General features: G+C 34.2%; 2 protein-coding genes across 7 annotated transcripts in view; one reads left to right on the top strand and one right to left on the bottom strand.

Annotated features, from left to right (window-relative positions):
- Positions 1-19,284, top strand: part of LOC111056391 — a 98,514-nt gene that overhangs the window by 65,295 nt on the left and 13,935 nt on the right. The window contains exon 1 of one of the 3 annotated variants that reach the window (XR_005573110.1): positions 14,960-15,077. The exons of 1 other annotated variant lie outside the window; for it this stretch is intronic. The gene's annotated coding sequence lies outside the window, so the exon portion shown is untranslated. Of the gene's footprint in view, positions 1-14,959; positions 15,078-19,284 lie in introns of those variants that run through there. One more of the 3 variants, XR_005573109.1, reaches the window with a different exon arrangement.
- Positions 15,577-19,284, bottom strand: part of LOC111056392 — a 75,194-nt gene continuing 71,486 nt past the window's right edge. For all 4 annotated transcript variants that reach the window (XM_039442203.1, XM_039442188.1, XM_039442195.1 and 1 more), the window contains exon 7: positions 15,577-18,632. In XM_039442203.1, coding sequence (XP_039298137.1) covers positions 18,416-18,632 — 217 coding nt within the window. In that variant the 3' untranslated portion in view covers positions 15,577-18,415. The remainder of the gene's footprint in view (positions 18,633-19,284) is intronic.

Below are 19,284 nucleotides of genomic sequence, written 5' to 3'. Positions count from 1 at the left end.
AACATAGTTTTGAAACTTCGTTTTCCTGATGCAATGTTTAGGCCTACACGTGGCATGGATTATTAATTTTTCAGCTAGAACAATTTTTTGAGAGAGACAAAGTGCTAAATAAACGTCTACAGTTTCATCAATGCTGTATCGGCAATATGAAAATGCATGCAGTTAATATGTCTTTGAATGAAGGTGTTGTTATTTACATAAAGAAATTATATTCTTTCATTATTATTTAATCAAAATTTCAAAATTATTAGAGTCCTGATAGAATGACTAATGCAGCATATAAATTCGTAATCAACCAAGGATTCTTATAGGCCTATTTTGAATTCTTCTAGATTTCATTATGTCGTTTTAAGAAAGACCCTTGCAAAGCACGGGTTAACTGCTAGTAACATAGTATAATTCAACTTCTATCTTTTGAGAATCGAACAGGGAAGGAGATAAAGCAGAGAATAAACAAGGGATGGAAGAAGCATTGGATCCTAAGGAAAATATTTAAAGGAGACTTCTTGAATGAATTAAAAGCGAAAGCCCTCAGAAAATGTGTCTATCCATCACTATTGTATGGGGCCCAAACTTGGACACTGACAGCTGAACTTGACAGAAGATTAGAGACAACTCAGACAAAAATGTCAAGAAGTATACTCGGGCTTCGACTGCAACAGAGAGTTAGAAACACAGAAATTTTAAAAATGATCAATGTGAAGTATCTGCAACGGGAAGCTCATCTAATCAAGTGGAGATGGGCCGGTCATGTGACAAGGATAGAAGCTAACAGATGGGCGAAGACATGCATAGAATGGATACCACGGGACAGGACCAGAGCAGTGACATGAGACTTGCCAAGTTTGCTGCTCTTTTTCTACTATCACCTAATCCCCAATAATCTTTGATCAATCCTTCCCTATACTGATCAACCTTTTCTTTGCACTTCATTCTACACCACTTCAATAGTGTAGACTTCCTAGCTGCTACTTTTTTGCCACTTTTTGTCACATACTCTTGTCCTCCATTCTTAGATAGTTTTCTATCATCTCTCTTCTTTTTGTGTGTCATCCTTAACAATACGTTTATTCCCTCTAGTTGAACACTCTCTTTTTGAAGAATTTTGGTTCAAATTGCCCACCAGTTTGTCTGAGCTATCATTGTTTGGACAAAATTCAGGGTCCCTGTCAGAGTCATGATCTTCATCATGATATCATCTGCCTCCATTAATAAATGTGCTGATGAATTACAGTTCAACTCAAATTATTCATCTGATACCTGTACCAGTTCCTGACAAGCAGTATTCCTGAATATCTCTTCTGTTGCACCACAAGTTCAAGTAGATACTGGATGTAGGACTTGGAGAACTTTCTGGTGTAGCTTCTCAGGAGATGATGTTCCATGATGCAAAGTTGGGTGCTCTCTGCCTTGCTGATCTAGAACAAAAAAATTGTAACTAGGTTAATATTACAGAAGGAATCGTTTGCACTCAAGTAAAAAAAAACATTACATGAATGGACAGGTTCTTATCAGTTTTATGGGCACCATTTAATACACCCTTTGACTGCCAAGAGCCGATCTAATCGGCTCTTGTAATCTATGCAAGAACTGCCAGAAGCCGATCACATCGGCTCCACTTTTCTATGCAAGAACTGCCAGAAGCCAATCTCATCGGCTTCGCTATTCTATGCAAGAACTGCCAAGGCTAAATCACAAATTATGCAAATGTCTAATAGAAAATCTGTAACTTCTTTCATATTGATAGTAGAAATGTGGGTCTTATATTGTTATTTTTGAAATTTCATGGTCTTGATCATCATGCAAGTAGTGATTTTGAAATTTTACAATATATTCAAGTTTCTCAAGTTTGAAAAAAAAATTAAGAAAATTTAAATTTTTTTTTCAAGTTTGAATCTTTATATTGTAGTTATAAAATTTCTCAAAGTAGAAAACAAATACATGAAATGAATCAGCGTCTTTTGTTGAATAAGTCTTGAAAATTTTATTGAAATCTGTTCAATAACAATGATTTGAGATTTTTTTTGTAAACCCTTGTAAAATTGCCAATTTGACATTAGTTAGACATAGGCATAATCATCAGTGATTATTTTTGGGACCTTCTCAAGTATGGTATATTTTTTGCTGGGTTAGAATAATAGAATAATAATAAAAATAAAGTAATAATAATAGAAAGTAATGGAATAATATGTTGGATAAAAGTCACAAATATATACATTTACAATTTACTGCACTTAAAACTTGCAGTGATGTTTTGTGATGCAATTCAAGTGCATACCTTTCCTGCACTTCACACACTCAGTCCTTGAACGTTTCCATTTTCCTTCCGGATTTCTCGCTCCACTACATTCACAACAAATCTTTTCTTTATTGTTCTCAATTTTTTCTACCCCACAGTTACTGGTGGAAGGAGCACCATCTTGCATTACTTGATTTTTTTCAGCAAGTCATTCCTGTGCCAAGCTCTCAATGACATTGATCTGGAATTGAAGTCTGGACATTGGCTTGTCAGTATTCAGTCTGTATAATACATATGAATTCAGAGCCATCTGAAAACCACTTTTTTCCAATGTTTTAATGCCCTTCTTTCATCTAGATAGGTGTAGAGCATCTGGTCTGTTCCATCTATGCCACCCATTCCATGATTATATTCGTACACAATTTGTGGCTTTTTCTTGATTACTACCCTGCCAGACTTTCTGATAGAGTATTGAATGCTTAGTGCCCTTGCATTGGTAGATAATAGAATGAACTGGGACTTATTGGTTGATTTTTCTCTGAAAGCCATCATCAGAAGTGGGCCTTTCCTTATGTAAACTTTCTTTCCAACTGGATACTTCCCAAGTAACTGTTTAGGAATACCCTTCCTACCTAGCCGTATAGTTCCTGTTACAAATGTACTTTTTGAATAAAGGTACCTGGCTAGCTTCTTTGTTGTAAAGAAATTGTCCAAATACATATGGTAACCTTTATTCATAAGATTGCACATTTCAAGTAATTTCTTCACAACTGAAAATCCTAAACCATTATTTTCTGTGTCCTCATTCCTTTTCTCATATTTTGCGCCTCGATAACAATAAAATTGACTGCAGTAGTTGGTTGTAGAGTCACTTAGTACCCATAGTTTTATGCCCCAACGATGGTGTTTTTTCTTTGGGATATACTGTGTGAGAGCAATTCTTTTCTTAGTGCCCACCAATGACTCATCAACTGACAATTTCTTGTAGGGAACATAGAATAAACGGAAGAGCTGATTAGCATGATCAATGAGGGGTTGAAATCTTCCACATGGATCATAGTTTGGTGTGCCATGAGAGCAAGGGTATTGGAATCAACAATGTGGAAAAACTTGAGCATAATTTGGAAACGATTTCTGGAAAATATTTCTTGGAACCATTGAATAAGTTACTTTGAGAGGAGGAAGTGAACCAGTAGCTTTCAATTGATGGCTTCTGACATAAGCCCATATTCATAATAACTGAGATGATTCCCTTCATTTCAGCCACAGTCACATTAGTCCAATCACGTAACTGACTTTGTGGTGAAATCGCCATACCTGAATTCAAAAACTGATGAGCATATCTATTGGTCTCTCGTACAAAAGTTTCCAACAATGCCAAGGAAAAAATAAATTGAAATATTCAATTGGAGAGGAATTTCGTGGGGGACAATGCTTTGGTCCAGATTGTTCACCAAAATTGAAGGAGTGTACATAGCCTACATCTTCATTATTTATCTCCTCCCAATCACTGCTGTCAGGACTAGCTTGCCGTTGTTCTAAATATAGGTCTAGTTCTACCCCTGCCACCCACAACTCTTTGCCTTACTCTCCTATTCACTGCTAGACCTACTTCAGGCTCAGACTCTTCATCTGAACTACTAACAAATGGACGTGGCACAGGTCTATTTTGTATAGGAATGCTAGGAGGCTCAGTCTCTTCATCTGAACTACTAACAAATAAACGTGGCACAGGTCTATTTTGTAGCTCTGAAACTCCTGGTTGAGATCTTCTTGCTTCTATGTCTGGAATATAGTCCGGATCATCATCAGAATTATCAAGAAAGTCCACTCCACTGATGTCAGATGATGAAGATGAATCATGCAGAGAATCATCATTACAATCTATAAATTCTACCCCTGACTGGCGCAATTCTGAAACCAATGTTCCCTCACTTACTGGAGAACGTCCACCACTATTTGAGTCCATATTTGAAACAAAAACAACTTATAAAACACTCCTCACACACTATTTATGGTTTACTTCAATAAGAATAATAACCTCAATGAGTTTTCAAAGCAGTATTGATATCAGCTGCTTCATAATACAGTAGAGATGTTAGCTACTGCCAACATGATTATGAATAACTTTACAGACAAACAGCTGATATAGTCAAATTCAAATCAAAATGCACAGTGCAATCAGTTAGTGCAATCCCATATTTATTATTTCTCTTCATATACAGAAATTATTTCTCTAAACTGATGCAAAGAACGTGAAAATTGAGAGAGAAAAAAAATGGGAAATAAAAACCTTGAGGGTCGACCAGATCGGCCCTTGGCAGTTCTCGACACACAGTATGCCTAAAAGTGCTGGCAGTTCTTAGACAAAAGTGCCACTGACTCAAATGTGCTTTACTTGCAAAATTGTCTGGCAGTCAAAGGGTTAATACATTTTTTTTCAATATCATAATATTGATACTCTAGGCTTGGTTTTAATCCAGTCAGTAAGAGTTATTGTACATAAAAACCAAATAAAATACAATATAAGATAGGCATAATATAATTTGGATACTATCATGATTATAGGTAGGGTTATTATCAATTTAACAGTGGTAGCAGCTAGCCTTGTGACCAGTGGCGGCTCGTGCAAATACTAATTAATGGGGGGTTCACATTTAACATGAGCAACAAGATCTAGATCTTTAATAATTTGTTAAACCCCATGTTTCAAGTGAATTTTGTTCGTTTCATGTAGTAGAATGTAATTTTTTATTCCTAGAAGAGTACTAGGCCTATCATATTATTATGTAGGTAACAAAATATTCTAATGGGTTGTATTATATTAAGTACCTAAATAATAATTTGGATTCTCGTTTAATAATAATAAGTATTTAGATATACTCAGGATTCTCAACCTAGAAGATGTACTCCCATACTCCCATTGAATAATTCATGTACAAATCATAAATTATACAGAAAACAGCAATAATTTTTCCTCGATGTAAGATAATTTCCAATCAAAGAAATAAGGATTAACATGCTTTTAGAGACTTTGTTAACACTCACCCTCCTTCTAGTTGGCATTTACAGAGCATTTTTTGAAAATAAAATCCATCCTCCTCTCCTTCCTTGCTGTGAAAACATCAATCACCTTCTCATTGAAGTTAATGATATTTGCTATCATTTCTTCTCAATAGTCAGCATTGCTAATGCTGATAGCTGTCCTGGTTCATTGTGGAGCGCAAAAACGTCTTGATTCGTTTTAGTGTAGAAAAACACCTCTCAGCTTCAGCTGTTGTCATTGGGATGGTTGAAATTATCAACAAAAGTTTATAGGTTTCGGAAAATGACGAAGTTAAGTTATTTTCAATGAAAAATTGTAGCAAACTGACAGCACCAAGCAAATTTCTGAAGTCTACTCTTCTAAAAATTATTTCAAGTTCTGTTTTTAGGCGATTTTTCTCAAGAAATGAGTAAACCTTAACAGTATCTTCAAGCAAGGTATCTGGGAAATCCTTATTGAAATGTTCAAATTTTTGTGAGTCCAATAAACAGATTGCTGAATAGAATGTTGTGAATGAGAACCGGGTTTTGATTTGAGTGGTGATGATGTCACAGGTTTCCTTGGCAGCCACTGTTCTACTGAGGTAGGTGTCCTCTTCGCGCCTTGAACGTTTGGGCACACTTCCTGCACAGTCTGCTACCATCTCCATCAAATCATTCATTTTAGTTCTTTCCTCTTCAACAGCTTTGATAAAATGTTCAACATTTGATTTGATTTTCATAGCATCTGTCTTAACTGTTTGCAGCTGATTATATAAAATGTCAACATGAGGCATTAGCCTGTGAAAAACCGAGAGCCAAAAAATGAATCTATTATCTTTGAGAAGACGAGCAATAGCACCTGCTTTTATAATACTAGAAGGTTGTTTTGATGTGGATTGAATCTCCTCCATACACTCGATTAGCTCTTCTCTATATTCAAAAACTGTATTCACAGTTCTACTTTTAAAATTCCACCTTGTTGCTGACGCCCTAGGTACACGTTTGCCGACTACTCTGTCTAAAACATCTATTCTTTGAGGAGAATTTGAAAAAAAATTAGTAATATCACTCAAATCTGAGAAAAAAATTCTTACATCTTGATTTTGACTCGCTGCTTGTGCTACAATTAAATTGAGTTGATGTGCATAGCAATGCACAAAAAAGCATGCTTATAGGTTTGTTGCACAATTGTCTGCACACCAGCATGTTGTCCACTCATCACATTCGCACCATCATAACTTTGAGAAATGAGTTTTTCTGGAATTGTTATGACAGTATCCAAACTTGAAAAAATACATTTTGCAATCGATTGTGAATCATGACCCTCAGGATTATCGAACTTCCAAAATCTCTCTACTGGTTGACCATTTGATAAAATATACCGAAAAACTAAAACTAACTGAAATGCAGACGAAATGTCAGTTGTCTCATCTGCTATTAGAGAAACATATTGAGCATTTTTAATCTCCTGTTTGATATTTTCTTGGCACACAGAAAGCATGCAGTCCAGCAATTCATTTTGAATGTCTTTGGAGGTGCCTTTGAAAACTGTAGCACTATTTAAATGTTCTTTCAAAGCCGAATCAAGCTCTGCAGTAAAATTCACAAGGCCTTTGAAAATTCCCGGATTTAAAGCATTGTCGTCCTCTCGATGACCCCTAAGAGCTAACTCAAATGCACCACAAAATTTAATGCAGTCTATAAGTTTGGAAAGCACATACCTATTTTTGGTGACTTGCTCATTATGTTTTCTGATGCTCAAACAATATGCACTATCAAGCTGTTGATGAACATCAATTTTACCAAGTAAATTGAAATCCAATGAAGCACTAATATGCGCATGTGAGTTTTCATGCTTTTTAATTTTTTGAGTCAAATGAGCTAAATCACACACACCGTTCTTAATCCATGCTGGATCGCCTTTTTTGCGAGCAAACAACAAGCACAGAAAACAATAAAGTTTGTTAGTTTCTTCACAACCACACAGCCAAGATGTCTTTTCATATTGTTGGTCTTTGAAATCTCTCTTGTATGTCCTGGATTTCGATGTAGAAGTCTGATGTATATCAATTGTCGGTGTAGGCCTACCACTTTCCTTAATCGATATTTTTTCCTCGATTGATAAATTAGAGAACACTATCTCTTTTAAATAGCTAACTGAAACCTTTCTTGAACCCTCCATTCTCACTTTTCAAAACACAAGAAAGAAGAAACAAGAATTAACCTCAAAATCGACAACACATGTAGCGCGAACGCGAAACTGCAAACAGTAAACAAAGTAGTAGCCAGTGCCAGCTAGAACAGTTCATAAGTGGAAACGGCTCTAGAAGGCAATGGCGCCAATGCAAAGCACACTATCACAGCTATGAGCTGCTTGGAAAGCAGCTCACCGTAAAGCTAATGTAAATAGTCTCCCACCCCCCACGGGGAGGGAATTGAACTCGCCCAGCTACCATTTGAACCATACTAACGCTTGGAGCAGTGATCCTGCTTGCTGTAGCGCGTAATTCAAAAGGTTATCTCAATGCGTGTACCTTGCTTGGTGCACTCCTTATTGTTTTAATATTACAAGAAATTTGAGTATTACTATTACTTCAATCAATTTTCTATTGATTTGAACTTTAATTTATTGTAGCAATTTCATAGGGGGTTCACGTGCTCTTGTGCTCTCATGGACACGCCGCCACTGCTTGTTACACTAACACCTGACTACAAAAAATGTGGTCAAAAAGTGTAAAAAATACAAAATACCTAATACGGTTATGCTTGAATACTCACAGGATACATGTACTTAGAAGTAAATATAGGTAGGCCTACCGTTTATGAATAACTACTGGTTTTTGACTACAATACCATAATATTGGCTTAGCTTAGCTGTAATGTACACATGAACTGAAGGATGTATTAGTCAGAAAGGTACTTGTGTAGCATACAGCTACAGGATGCATACATAAGTTACAGGTGTAGCATCCATTAACTTACTATTTGCTTATAGCTTTTAAAGTTGTAGTGTAAACAAGAACAGAAGGATGAATCAGTCAGATACACTTGATATGAACCTCTGTAAATTCTCTATTCCATGAAAGCATTGAAACCATGAATCATAATAGTCATCAGCCTCAACTCATTATTGTATCAGATAAGTCATCTTAACTTTAAGTCATCTCCATGCTATCCACATTATTGTGATGAACCTTTACCTTTGAATTGTAGATATTTTACTCAATAATAATTCCAAATAATATTAATAACAATATAACTTAGTTACTATGTTTAAAAATAAATTAGATGTAGACAGTAGCCTATGATAGTATGTCATAGCAGTGTAGACATCCTGCTACTTAACCTCAAAAAAATCATAATTTGAATAGCTTAAATATTGTTCTATAATATGAATAAGTTACATAGAATTATCATAAAATCATAATTATAATTTATAGTAATAAAATAAAATAATGATAATATAACTTACCATTCTTTGCTTGAAAGATGATATCTAATTACTTGTCTGCATGTGATATCTTGTCAAAACAATAATGTTGAATGTGGCTGCAGGCTGGGAATCAAGGCGTTTAGTCTTGATACTTTGGCTAGGATTACACAAAGGATTACTCAGGGTCAAAGAGGTTGGATTTTTAATCAGGAAACATTTAAAAGGAAAAATACTCGAACTTAGAGGTTTCTCAGAAAGAATCGCAGTCTTGAGGCTAAGAGTGGGAAGCTCTAAAACATTGAATATTTATCAAGTCTACTCTCCCACAGCAGAATCGGATGTAATCGAGCGAGAACTGTTTTATGAATCTCTCACTACTATTCTGTCCCAAGATAAGAACAATAATTGGAAAAATTCGACAATAATACTCGGCAACTGCACAGGTTGGTGTACAGGAAGACGAGGTGAATGTTGTGAGAAAATATGGATATGGGAGGAGAAACGAGGCAGGCCAAATGCTAATGGATTTCTGTTTTCAACAGGGCATGAAGGTGATAAATACATTTTTCAAGAAAAGAATTGGGAAAAAGTGGACATGGATCTCACCAAATCAGCATACAAGAACTAAAATTGACTATGCTCTAACAACATGCAGAGGCCTCATCAGCCAGTTCGAGGTAACTGGAAAAATTAAATTTTTCACAGCTGATAACTATCACATTGTCTAAAGTGTTTAGAATGGAAATGTTATTAGAATAATGGAATCGGATGAAAGAGAGAAACAAAAGTTAGCGACCAATGTAAAACACATCATTGGAAATGAATCACACCTGACATTGCAGGAGACCTATGATATGATGGAATTTCTTGTTGTAAGATCATTCAAACATTCAGCTTCAAGCAAACCAACAAAAATTTCACAGAACACGAAAGATTTAATATGTATTAGAGAGGCTTTGAAGAGGAAGAATCCAAAAACTTCAGAAGAAAAAATTGAATGCAACCTTCTATGTAGAATGACGAGATTTCATATTAGAAATCACCTGAAAATTCATGAGGACCGAATCATTTCAGAAGCCTTAGAATCAACTGGTTCAATAAAACAAATGAAGAAGGATCTATCACATGGTCTTCAATGGAACACAGGACTGAAAGATAAACATGGAAGAATCGATAGGAATAGACACAGAATAATTGAGAAAGCTACATTATTCTACAAAAAATTATTCAAATGCTCTGAGAATACAACATTTGTAATTTCAAATGCTATTATTACAGATACAGATATTACAGTTTTCCAAGATCAAGAAGTAATGAATTGTGTACAATCATTGAAGAAAAACAAAATTGCTGATAACAATAAAATCACAAATGAAATGATTCAGACTCTTGCTCCAGTGATTATAACCCTGATGAATAATGTATTCAATAGAGTATTGAGAGAGCAGCAGGTACCTCATCAGTTGAAATCAGCTGATATTATACTTCTGTACAAAAAAGGAGACATATACAATATAAATAACTTCCGCCCCATCAGTATCACGTCATCCATCGGAAAATTATTCATGAGACTATTGACAAACCGCATTCAACCAATCCTCGAATCTCAGCAACCCGTTGAGCAAGCCGGATTCTGGAAAGGCTTTTCAACTCTCGATAATATCCAAGTCATCAATCAACTAATTGAAAAATGTTCAGAGTATCAAATTGGTCTTCATATGGCATTTGTCGACTACCGGAAGCATTTGATAGTGTTAGTCATGCATTCTTGTTCACCGCTCTTTGAAATCACGGTGTTCCAGAGATCTACATTAAAACCCTCTGCGGTCGGATGGGTGTTTTACGAATTGTCCTTTGAGGTCGGATGGGCCACTTTACTGCCCACAGCTATTTCCATGGCAGCTTGGTCATCAATCTAACCTGATTGTCCTGTGCGGTCAGTAAGGCCACTTTAGTGACCATGGCGTCTTGCCAGTTTACTCGGCACACAATTATGCACTCTGCTCAGCCAGGTCGGAGTCTGTTTTTGCTCAACTAGTACAATCAGGAGTCACTTCGATTTTTTTGTAATTAAAAGTCTTTTCTGAGTGATATTACTGGAAACAAAGTCCTGGCTTACTCTCACATGTTTGTCTTGTCCATTTCCGAACCTCATCTTCACCTTGGCCACTGCACACAACACAGTCCTTCATTTTCTTGCCTTCAAGAGTCATTAGTACATGAAGTTTACCATTTAAACGTTCTTCTAGTTCAATGCTGGCTGGCCTGCGTCGTTTTCTGTTGTTTCATTTATCCCCCACTAATTGTTTAATCAGTTGTTTTCTGAAAACTCTTTGTCTAACCTTGGCATTCTCTGGTTTGCTCAATGTAAACAAAATAAAATAATTCACAATAGCAGTTTCAAATAACCAAAAAAACACCTTCCGCCACCACTTTATTGTTTTATAAAGTCGAGGAGAAATGAACAGACTGAATCAGGGTTTTTCTTCCCATTGATCTCCAAAAAATAATATAACACACTACTATTATCATTATGACAATGTATATTGAACAAATACACCCATAGTAACCGTTTATAAAACTGTAAAGTCTCATTAGTTTTGGGGAGTGGAAGATTCTGGGCATAATCAAATTGCAAAACAAGAATGTTTTTACTGTTTCTACTCTCAGTGATGATTTTGTCGTGGATAGTCTTGTATGCTTGGTACTTTCTTTGATGAATTTTATACAAAGTTTACAAAAATCATTTAGATTGGAGTTCAGTTTTACAATGCACTCTGAACAGAAATCGCAAATGTCTGATTTCGGTAGCTTAAAGCCATAGTTCAGTTCATACTTGAAAAACTTATGATAAGTCTTGTAACTTAATTTCAAAGCACTGTTCATTTTCTCCTTGTAGTAAATGCAAAACAAAAAGTTTCTTAACACTGAGGTTTGGATTGAGAAAATATTTTTTTTGTGATTTATTTCGGGAATAGTGTGACTCTTGTTGAGGAATAAGGGCCAAATGTTCTCTGACAAGGTCCCAAACACTTTTTTCTATAGTTCTTGGACGATTTGTGTGGCTACCTCTTTTTTCCACAAATATATCACCTTTTATGACTTTTTGCTGTATTACACGAAGTCTTTTCACAGATATCTGATGTAGTACACAAAGAAATTGCCGGCAGACTGATTGTTCTACTCCATTCACCCTAACAAGAAACTTCCAAACTAATGCTCTGGGCTTGGTAGCTGCCACCACGTGGGTTGAAGGGCTTACTGTTGGTCATTAGTCCTGACAAATGTACATCTTGTTGTTCTTTAGAACAATTAGCATAAAACTGGTTGAATAAGTTTTCCTGCTCCAAAGCAGATACTTTTCTGCAACATTCTTTTTTACAACACTTCAATAGAATATTAAATGTTTTGCTTTGCACTTTACCAAATGATGTCTCGTGTTCTTCTCCTGAATATTTTCTCTTTTTATTTTCACTGCGACACAAAACTGATTGTCCTTTTCGTTTTGTATTTCCATTATCTTCTAAAAATTCAATCTCACCATTCACTGACTCTTGTTCACTTAAATCACTCATTTTATCTGAGAAATATAAAAACCAAATACTCGCAGAATGCACAGTCGAAATTCCAATATTGTGGGTTAGAAATACAATGCTTGATTCAATCAGCTGTAAAATATTTATATCTCAACATATGAGAACGAAATTTGACAGGTATACCAACAAAACTATGAGGAAACCGAAAATGCCATCTTCCTAAAAAGGGCCTAACTTGGATAAGTTATTGAATAGTTATTATGGTCATATACCTACAAACATAATTTTCTTCTCCAAACTGACTTGAAACTATATGAACATGGATAAATACCTACAAGACTATAATTATATTATTCTTGAAACTAAATTTATTTAGTTTACATCCCCGAAAAAACTACGAGTAAACTTTCTAAAAGATGAAAATGGTTAATCATCATGCAAATAGGTTATGCTTCCTATTTTCAGAACACTTGTAGAATTGTAAACTTGTAAATCATATTTTTTTGTGAATACTTGTCAACTTGTCCGTAACAATGGTTGGTAACAATGCTTGTAGCTTTGAGAAACAGAACCCTGGAGGTAGCAGTGGCTAAGGTTGTACCTTAAGGTGCAGTATACCCAAGGAGTAGTACATCCATTAATACTCTTAATTATCTCTAATTTAATGTTTCGTTTTGCGAAACAATGTTGGAATTGAAAAATGTTCAATAGAGTTCTATAAAAGATTATAAATTCAAGAAAAAAATTTTCTACCAAGTAAACATGACTGATCAACTCATATAAGATCCATTATGAAATTCTAACAGATAGAATCTTGATGACGGTGGAGGGAAAAAATGACTGAAGTCCTAATTATATTCAGTTGTGAATAAAATAATGACATTTGCATTGAAAATGCAATGGATCACCCACCGCTGCTGCCTCTACACTGTAGTTCTACATGCAGTTATTTCTTCAGCTCAGTGGCATCTATGCCAACCGTGCATAAGGGAAAGTAAGAGTTTAATAATTATAAATTGAGACTTTCGGTCAGGGAATAGGGATGCTGGGATATGCTAGTCGCTAGTAGTTAGTTTTTTCACAGAAAGATTACATTATATTGTTTGAATTTCATTATTGTAATCATCTAAGAAACTATAAAATATTCTATGTTTTTCTTCACTTATTCATAATAGTTTATATACATATGTATTATAAATAAGCATTTCAATATTAAAAAACAAAATGCTGCTCATGCTCACTTCTAGCACAATTTATTGATTTGTCAAGAATCAACACTAAGGCTGTGCAAAGGGTGAAATTAAACTTTCTACTGGTGATATTTTTTAAAGTTTTTCTATTTGTATACTATCAAGCTACAAAATTGAAAAGTTTTCTCAGGAAAACATTTTTTTTCGATCATTACTTTTTGAGATATGAACGCCTAAAGTTTAAATTTTTGTGCCAGAACATTTTAAGTTCGGTGAAAGATAAAACCATGAGATTTTAAGGATAGATTCTTCATGGTATTGTTGATCTAATGAAACAAAAATTTTCTGAAAATATCTATTTTTGATAAAGTTATTCAATTTACCGAAAATAACTCAACTAAAAGTTATTTTTAGTAAATTGAATAACTTTCTTTGGACTTTTATATTGTTATTTTTATATTGTATGTTATTCATTGATATGCTATTCTAATACCATTGCATTAGTATAATGTTATAGCCTAATTTTGTTGTAATGAATGTATTTCAAAATAATATGTAATATTTTGTAAAGTTTCATCTTGTTAAGTTCTCGCAATAAATACATTATTTCATTTCAAAAAGTATCTTTATCATCTACGTATCCTTTTCAAATCGTTCAAGTTTTTCTTATGCTATTTAAAGGCATGTTGCCACATATCAGTGTCAGTGAACATGTCCAGTACAGCGAGAATATTATTCTCATAAGTTCTAATACTGGCGCAGCCGGACTGAGTGGGAATAATCCCAATGGAAGGAATGCAAAATGAATTTTCACTGAATCGGTTACTGACTCTGATATTGATAGGCACGTAAGGTGGCCTATATAATAGATAGGACCTACGTAAGGCGGAATCCGCCTGAATGTACTGGTATCATGCATATTTGTCAAGTGTGCCATTGATGGCCCATCACCAGCTGAACTCTGGTTCTATCTGAGTTCTCCTATAGTCCAGTCAATTCAGACATGAAAAGGGGTGTGTGCTTTTCATATTGTAGTTCTGATTTTTAATATATTGTTTGGATACATAAGAGAAGTCCAGAACCAATTTTTTCATGCTAAATTTCATTGTGGTAGATACAGAGTGACCCAAAAACATCGTATTTTCGGTTCATTTTCCAGTTTTCAGCTATTTCTGCCAGATCCTGTAATTGGACAGAAAAATTTGCTCTTGCATTTCTTTCAGATTATGAAATTCGTAATAAAATGAGATCATTCGGAACTCTTTATCTTCAATGAGCACTGGGTAACAGTTTTCAAAAATGAGTGAAATTTTAAGAAAAAAATCAATTTTGATGAATTTTAGTTTTTAATCAACAATATCATTAAAATGTCTGACTCAAAATCCCTCTGGTGTAATTTTGTGTTCTACAATCTGAGACCAGGTAGAGCGCTCTATCGCTCACAGAATGATTTATATACATACCACCGCCCCTCCACCCTACAGAAATATTGGACATTGGTAGAATCGGAACGTTGCATGACAGGTGTGGCCTCGGCTAATCTGAGATATTATCAGAAAAGGGTTATTTGGTTCAAGAATCCTAGAATCCCAGGGAGTGGCAGCACTAAGTATAGACTCCCAGTAACTTCCTAGCTACCAAATAAGAAGTGCGTAAGTAGAGTATCATAATAGAATTATACTCTATTTAACTATTTGATATAGCTTTGGTATCCAATGTATTCCTATTCCGAAGTCACACTTATTAGATAGTATATAGGAGTAAATAATAACTAGGAATATCATAATATTGTCAACCTGTTGGAAGTATAATAATAATTATTATACTATTTATTTATTTATCCATTTCTACAAAATCACTTATCATTAAAATGTTATTGATATGAATTATCTTTATCACAGGAGTATTATTGTATTTCAAAGAATATCACTGTATTTTTAATTCCTAAAATATGTCCATAGAAAAATGTCTATATTGTCATTGTTGTCGTGACTTTTGACCATGATATGCTTCATTCATTATTTCACTATTTTAAAAACATTTTTTATTTGATTGAATGCCAATAATTGGCATTAATAGAAGTTTCTCTAGTAACCTAACCCTCTATTGCACCCTGATATCGTAGGTCTGTAGGAATGAGTTGAAGAAAGCTTGAATCAATAAATAATTTTTATTAAGACTTGATATTTTTACAAGTTATACAAGATAGACACTACTGTACATTTTCAAAAATACAAACACACAATTATTTGAAATAAATAACGTTTTCATCACTCATGTATCAATACAATAAACATTGTCAACAGTCTTCGAACCATGCGGGACAAAACAACTTATCTTATATAAACTAAGAAGGTATTCATACCAATTAGATTTATTCATCAGAAGACAATCCACTTTGAAAATGATTTCGATTCTAGGGGAGTAAATTAATACCAATTAAATTGTTGATGTTCAGAACTAAGCCATTTGAATGATAAAATTCATTGCATAATGACGTGGGAACTATAATCTATCAAAATAGGGCCTACTGTTTTGCTTATACTAAATGTATTGGTACTTTGGCAGTAAGATAGTATGCATAATTCATATACATAGTGTTTATGAACTCCCTACCAATAGGCTACTCTAGGGCATTGTTACTGGGTGAGAAACATATTTAAATTGTCCGGAAGTCTACAGTTACACAGCGGCCATTTTGCTTTTTCAACTTATTATTGTTTTTCTAAATAATGGTTGAACATAAGAAATTAAAACTTCGCACAATCATTTATAACAACTAGACAAAGCTACAAAAAAATTATGATAATTTTTCAAATTCATAAAACAAAATGGCGGCCATCTAAAATGTTGTTTATTAAATAACTCAGAAACCGTTGGTTTTACAAAACATTTACAAGAATAACTTTTTTTATTAAATTTAATTAGCCTACCTATCGATTGGTTCCTGATTTTTTTAAAAATGGATCAATATTAACTGAGATTTGCCTGCTTCAGTGATAGGACACTACTGGGGTTAGTTGCAGTGCATGCTAAAGTCTGCTACAACAATGCAACAGTCTGTCTGCTTTGCATGTCATTTGTAAGCTATTTTAAGACTTTTTCAAACAATAATTAATGTTACATAACCCTCTTGGTCTTGGCATAAGTGAAATAAATCACTGTTATTTTAAACTTGAAAGTTAAAAAAGCAAAATGGCCGCTGTGTAAGTAACTGAAGACTTCCGGACAATTTAAATATGATATTTAGTTATGTTTCTCACCCAGGAACAATGCCCTAGAGTAGCCTATTGGTAGAGAGTTCGTAAACACTCTGTATTATACTTTTTATAGTAAATTAAGGAAATAATAGCCAATTGATATAGGCCTAAAACATGGAAGCTAGGAGTAGGCCTAACATAGGCTTATTTTTCCTGATATCATACATTTCTTCACGTCAATATTTCATTATGGAATATGCAATTGGTATTCAAGATTCATAATAATTAATGTGTAAAAATATTTTAAATTAGGAAATCAAACCTTTGTATAGATATAACAGATATGAATGGATTGTCATAATAATAATAAAATCTAAGAAATCTTAAAGCATTCATTTCAAGAAAATAGATTTGATTTTTACACAATCAAATTGTTTTCTTTTTTGAGCAATTATTCAAGTGCTTGAACCAAATGCCTCCCCTAATAATACAATATAATATATATATGCGATGATTTTAAAATTTTCATCATACAATAAGAATGACTCCATTGTTTTATATGTCTGGTACCAGTACTAAATTTAATATCGAAAGTGAGTCTTTAAGAGACCTTTCAAGAAACATCTCAAGCATAGCAAACTAGACAATAAAACTCTTTCACCAAATATGGTAATTTCGTGCTACATTATTCATCTTGCCGCTTGCAATTTTTTCATATATTGCCATATTGCATTCAAATTGGCATCTTGAACTCTCACTCACACTTCTTACTGTTTCTTATCAAAAATTGACTACAAATAAATAAATAATTTAATATGAATTTAAATACGGTACTAGATATTTAAACAATTAGCATTAACTACCTTTCACTTTATTTTTATTTCTCCTTTATGGTCAAAATTTATTCTCAAAGTATGGTAAAACCGATAGGATAGGAAGAGTTCTCACAAATCTAAATACAATTTGAATCTTTCTAACTGAAGATTTCAGAATCAAACATATGAGTTCAATTGTTAAAAATAAGAGATGCAGTTTAGAGAAAATTTGAAATAAAAAAGGTTAAAAAATAACTCCAAGAATCAAATTAAATAAGATTTTTTTTAAATGGTTTGATAGGTTATTTGTTTCTATTAGTAAATTTTTATTTGATTTCTTAAGAAGTAGAATAAATAAATAAGTGAATGTAACTACAGCTTCAAATCAATGAATACCAAGCTCTGAAAAATGATGAGCGGTTAGCACACTTATTTGAGCTTCGAACATCCACTCATTCTCCTCTTTGAATGGTGGTTCATAACATACTTAAAATATTGTTTATCAATGTCTCCTCAGGGAACAAACCTACGAGGGCCTGCCCTCCAATAAAAACCCATTCACTCTTTTTAAACCTCACTAACAACTACATTGTACTCAAATATAGTTCACTTGTCAAGTTTCTTTCATATCATCACTCTGCTCACCCTGTTTACACAAATCCACATGTAATTTGTGGGAATAATGCAATGCACTTATTCCCCCATGTTTGGTATATTGAAGACTCAATGAACTAGTAACCCTATCAAAGTCTGTAATATCATTGAAGTTATGGCAATGAATAATGATTTCACAATAAATCACAACAGCCATCTCAAAATTGAGGCTGTTGATCTAAGCTAGCGTTTCAGCTGATTATATCACTATAATGAGTATTCCTCGCTATGTTTGATGTAGGAGGAAATTCAAAGTACAGTTCACACTATCCCTGAATTGAAATTAGTTTGATTGTCGCTTGAGTGGAGTCAAGTGTGGAGTCACGCTTGCAGTTTGCGGGCATGCACCAACTTGTTGATGTCGTTGAATGTGGTGAGCATGGGTGGTGCATCGCTTTGGATAGTGGAGGCCGGACATCCCGGGTACCGCCGCGAGCAGTCCACTCCCTCCTGGCCTTCCTTTGCTGCCTTCATGTACTTGAAGAAGCGTAGGATCTCGGGGTTGTCCGATGATGGCTTGCGCAGTTCATTCAGTTCCCTACAAAAATGCAACAACATTCATTCATTTCTTATGTGCGATTATTGACTTATTTTACTGAGAACAAATAACGGGAACTTATGAAGAAAATTATATCTTCAAGGTTTGAGGAAACGTTTTTCATAGGTATATCATTTTTCCCCGTCCCTGTAGTCACCTGTAGTAGTAAGTATGCACTAAACAAATTTGATTGTATGGTAAGAGATAATTAGACCTTAGATAGCTGATTTTTTTCACAAATCAGTACACATCGCTTGATAAGGCTATTTCATGGCCTCACCCTTGGTATCCTACTAAGTTATTTATTTAGTATTCACGATAAACATAATTTTTATGGGCTGACATTCAATCAATGGAGGTAAGAAATTATAAACGAAGAACAATGCAATGTACGAAAATTTCCTTGGGTAAATTTTCGATCTTTGTGTGTAGTGTGAAGGGTCTATGTAGGCTACACTGGTAATTTCTAAGTTGATATTAAAACTTATTGCAAAAAGAAACAATTCAATAAAGAGTATGAATAACAGCTATACCAATCAATTATATAAATGAATGCAAATTAGAATATACATAAAAAACAAAAGCACTTTGGAAAAATAATGCCATGAACAAGTACTGAAGAAAACCTTGTGAGTTGGGAGGATGAACCTAG

The sequence above is a fragment of the Nilaparvata lugens genome, chromosome 1 (genome assembly GCF_014356525.2).
Source record: "Nilaparvata lugens isolate BPH chromosome 1, ASM1435652v1, whole genome shotgun sequence".
Taxonomy (NCBI): Eukaryota; Metazoa; Arthropoda; class Insecta; order Hemiptera; family Delphacidae; genus Nilaparvata; species Nilaparvata lugens.
The sequence above is the reverse complement of the archived record's forward strand: the minus strand, read 5'-3'. Positions and strand labels throughout refer to the sequence as shown.